The 4,072-nt window shown below is 37.7% G+C and overlaps 1 protein-coding gene across 1 annotated transcript in view; it reads right to left on the bottom strand.

The window, feature by feature from the left end:
- The window catches only part of LOC107601445 (LIM domain-binding protein 2-like), a 65,488-nt gene that overhangs the window by 9,885 nt on the left and 51,531 nt on the right, over positions 1 to 4,072 (bottom strand). The window contains exon 7 of the mRNA XM_016293628.1: positions 1,794 to 1,847. Coding sequence (XP_016149114.1) covers positions 1,794 to 1,847 — 54 coding nt within the window. The remainder of the gene's footprint in view (positions 1 to 1,793; positions 1,848 to 4,072) is intronic.

Raw genomic sequence — 4,072 nt, 5'->3', positions numbered from 1 at the left:
AAAGTGAAAGTAGCCTTGTCACCTGACCTGAATACAGCGCGCTGATTCCCTAAAATGGACTTATCGGCTTCGGTTCAAAAACAAGGGTGCTTGTCGTCTTCTGCAGTAAAACGTGAACTCGCGATGCCTTGAAAGTGGACAAAACCGGCTTTTTTGACAAAACGTGTTTAGGGTTCAGATCGCGCTATATGTGGAGAATAATGCACGGCATTATTATTTTTTTAAAAAGTGGCATTTATCGGTTTTTGCAAATGAACTCTTCATATATAGTTAGAGCACCCTCATTAATTTAAGAAGCACCCTCAGTGATTTGATTCTGGAGCCGGGCCTGGCTCCTGGACCTGCACTCATTGCGTATCCTGCCTCTTGATTCAGCTTTTACTGTTTCATTTCTGTTTATTTGAGCGCTGACTCTCGTGTTGTCTCATAAGAGCTTTGGCTGAAACCCCAGAGTCACTGTCAGTCCTTCCCACCCCTCTGCTTCTTAATTATTCTCATTCATTAAGGTGGGCTTTTTGACTAAATAACAATATCCACACACTGATTTGTCAATTTGCATAGCTAATTAAATCATTAGCTGAAATGTTACCAATTAGAGAAAAATTAATGCCGCTTGCCAACGAGCCTTGAATTTGCCATCTGTTTTTGAAAGGCAACTGTCGCCCTGCAGTCTGGGTGTTAAACCGGGGGCCAGGATCACAAACGTTAGCACACAGACATACTCAAGCAACCTACAGGTTTCCAGCTGATGGTCTGATGGAGAGCTCTAATTGCTATCAAATGGAAAGGCTGTCCTGTGCTCTTGTCTAATTAGATGTAGCCTGTGGCTAAACCCACACTGAGCCGCCCACAGCAAAACAAACCGACTACCTGCCGCCCTCAATGACTGATCCGAGAATGGCTCTGCATCCACCTCGATCTGAGCTTGCGGAGCACAGAAAGCCCTCATTTGAACTGAACATTATTTAAGACTAGAGAAAATTTCTATGCATGTGCAAATCCAGGCACGTTACACATGGATGACTGACCAACTTGTTATTATACTACTGAAATCCTCATCAGCCCAAAAAGATGACCACAAGGGGGCACTGCTGTAATACTGTTGAATACAAGAAACCCCCCACCCCCCCCCCAAAGCAGGCAGACACACACACACACACACACACAGATCAAAAGTATGAATAAAACAAAAATAGCACACATCCACACTCATACATGCCACAATGCATGCACACAGAGGAAGAAAAAAATACTTTTCCAACATATGCAAACACATATGGGCGATTACATAGGGAAAGATAAAGACATGCATCATGCTTTTTCTATTTTTTTTTATAGAGAATCAAACAGCATTCAAACATCTCCCAAGACATGCACTAGTAAGAGAGAACCTCTGATTTTATTTGCATAAATGCTCAACAGTGCACACTGCAGTCTTTGCAGCCAGCCATGCATGCATACTTATATCATTAATGTCTGTTTACTTTCAATAAATAGCACTAACACTATCATTAACATGTGTTTTCTAATTCCTTTTTTGAGGATAAATCCTTAAAAAACTGCTTTTAAAGGAGACACTAAACAATTTTGATTAGGTTTTAGCAAATATAACATTTTTTAATCAAACAAATTGCCTATTTAGAGTGACTACTGAAATATCCACCTGTAATATCTCTCTTTTGATGCTGAGCATTTATAATTCACACAGACAGAAAATGTATTTCATGGGTTTCAATTTAGAGACAGAATCTAGCTTCCCTATTAGAAGATGATTCAGAAGATGAGACAAGTACCTTTTTTGTGATTTGAGGGGAAAATTTCCGTTTTGAAGTTCTGTGGATGTCCAGCTGAAATCATATCCAAAGCAAGATTTATTTCTCAGATAATACTTAAGACAAATGAAGTTGTTATGCATATCAAAACCAGAAGACATATGCAAATGTAAACGGCAAGACTGCAGTTTTCAAATTTCATTGCAAAATCAGTGGCTCATTCGCTAGTCATACAAACACACATATTTCTGCACAATCCCTGATTGTGAACATTTCATGCAGAAATCTCTATCAGGAATTAGTTAATTTTTGCTTTATACACTACTGATCAAAAGTTTGGGGTCAGCGTGACTCTTAAACATGACTAATGAAAGGTAATGAAAGGTGATAATTTATAAACCGGTATAGATATACATTGATAAAAAGGTGATAAACAGACTGTACAAGGACATCTGTTTTGATTTTCTGGAGAAGAACCTTTATTTTTGTATGTTTATCAGTGCGAGTGTGCGAATGACTTACTAAAACGCCCTCGTTTCCACAGATACACATATACACGTGAAACAAGGGGCAAAAAAACGTATCAGCAAATAAAGACAACCTTCTTTCCTTCCTGTTCCTGAACACAAATGCTCTCCAGATTTCAAAAGAATGGGAGGAAAGAGGGAAGTGAAGCTAATAAGGAAACAACAATTACAGAAGATCCACTTCGATACGGATTGTGAGAAGGCCAGTGCTGACGAGAGGATGGGGTTCATACAGGGTTTCACCCACAGGGAGCAGATGGAGGATGTGTTTCAGTCTCATACATGTCATGTTGTTACTGTTTAAATCATATTGTATATGTAAACCCATCATGTGATCTAAAGACAAGTTTAAACCATTAATGTTGATTGATTGATTTGACACCCTGAGGAACATACAGAGACATCAAAAGCTGGAGATATCCACTGTCTAATCCCTACTGACGGAATCTACCAAATGTGGTGTATTTAAGAGATTTTAGAAAGAATATGTGAAAAAAGAGTACATCTATTCTAAAAATTCACAAACTGACCTGTAACCGTCCTGTTTTTCAACAGCAATTGGCAACAGTTGAAACATATTTATCTAAAATACTTGAATGTATGTTATTTATGAATCCAGCAGATAAGGTAACAGAATATAGTGTAATCCTTGAAGTGTAATTGCACCTTAAAGGGGTCATATGATGTTGCTAAAAAGAACATTATTTTGTGTATTTGGTGTAATGAAATGTGTTTATGCGGTTTTAAGTTCAAAAACACATTATATTCCACATACTGTACATTATTGTTTCTCCTCTATGCCCCGCCTTTTTGAAACGCGTCGATTTTTACAAAGCTCATCAGTCTGAAAAAGCGAGGTGTGCTGTGACTGGCCAGCTATCCAATGCGTTGTGATTGGCCGAATACCTCAAGCGTGAGACGGAAATGTTACGCCCCTCATTTCCCTCATACGCCCGATATTTGGGTTAAACTGTTCTGGAACAGTGTTGTAAATACAACTTAACCACTGATTTGTAGTCGTGTCCTCTTTTGGAAGGCCAAACAAAATAATTTCGCTGTCATAACGAAAAACACAGTGGCCTAGCGTGAGGGGAAGCCCCGGCTTAGCGTGCGAGATCAGCACAGATCAGCTCTAGGCATGACGAAGCGGATATTGTCCTCTTTTGGAAGGCCAAACAAAGTAGTTTCGCTTTCACAACGAAGCACACAGCGCCTTCACGACATGGCTGCAGCGTCAACAATACTACAGTGAGAATAAAAGTTACGCCTTCTTTCTTTGCGTGAACATTTGGGCGGCGTTATGCAAATCTTCCCACATAGTGAGGTAGATATGTGGGGGCGTGTTAGAACGAGCCATTTTAGGTAGGTGTGGCTGACTCTGAACTTTTATAAAGAATATCTCTTTGGATTTGAGACTTTAGTCTTTGCAACTTTACAGATCTTCTTTATGCACCAAGAGCTTGTAACACTCCAAAGAGAAAGGAAAACTTGAAATCGCATCATATGATCCCTTTAATATTTTTATGTATAAAAACCCATTTATACAGAAATATTACAAATAAATATTTTATAAATGTGTAAAGTTGACACTGCTCTTTTTTGATGTATCTTATCTCTCAAAAGACTAAAAAATTCAGAATTTATAATAAATTAATTTATTATTTAAGAAATAAATTAATAAATTGTTTTTCTCTGCTTAACAAAATATATATATATATATATATATATATATATATATATATATATATATATATATATATATATATATATATA

Source organism: Sinocyclocheilus grahami, unplaced genomic scaffold (assembly GCF_001515645.1).
Source record: "Sinocyclocheilus grahami isolate Dianchi unplaced genomic scaffold, SAMN03320097.WGS_v1.1 scaffold306.1, whole genome shotgun sequence".
Lineage (NCBI taxonomy): Eukaryota > Metazoa > Chordata > Actinopteri > Cypriniformes > Cyprinidae > Sinocyclocheilus > Sinocyclocheilus grahami.
The sequence above is the reverse complement of the archived record's forward strand: the minus strand, read 5'-3'. Positions and strand labels throughout refer to the sequence as shown.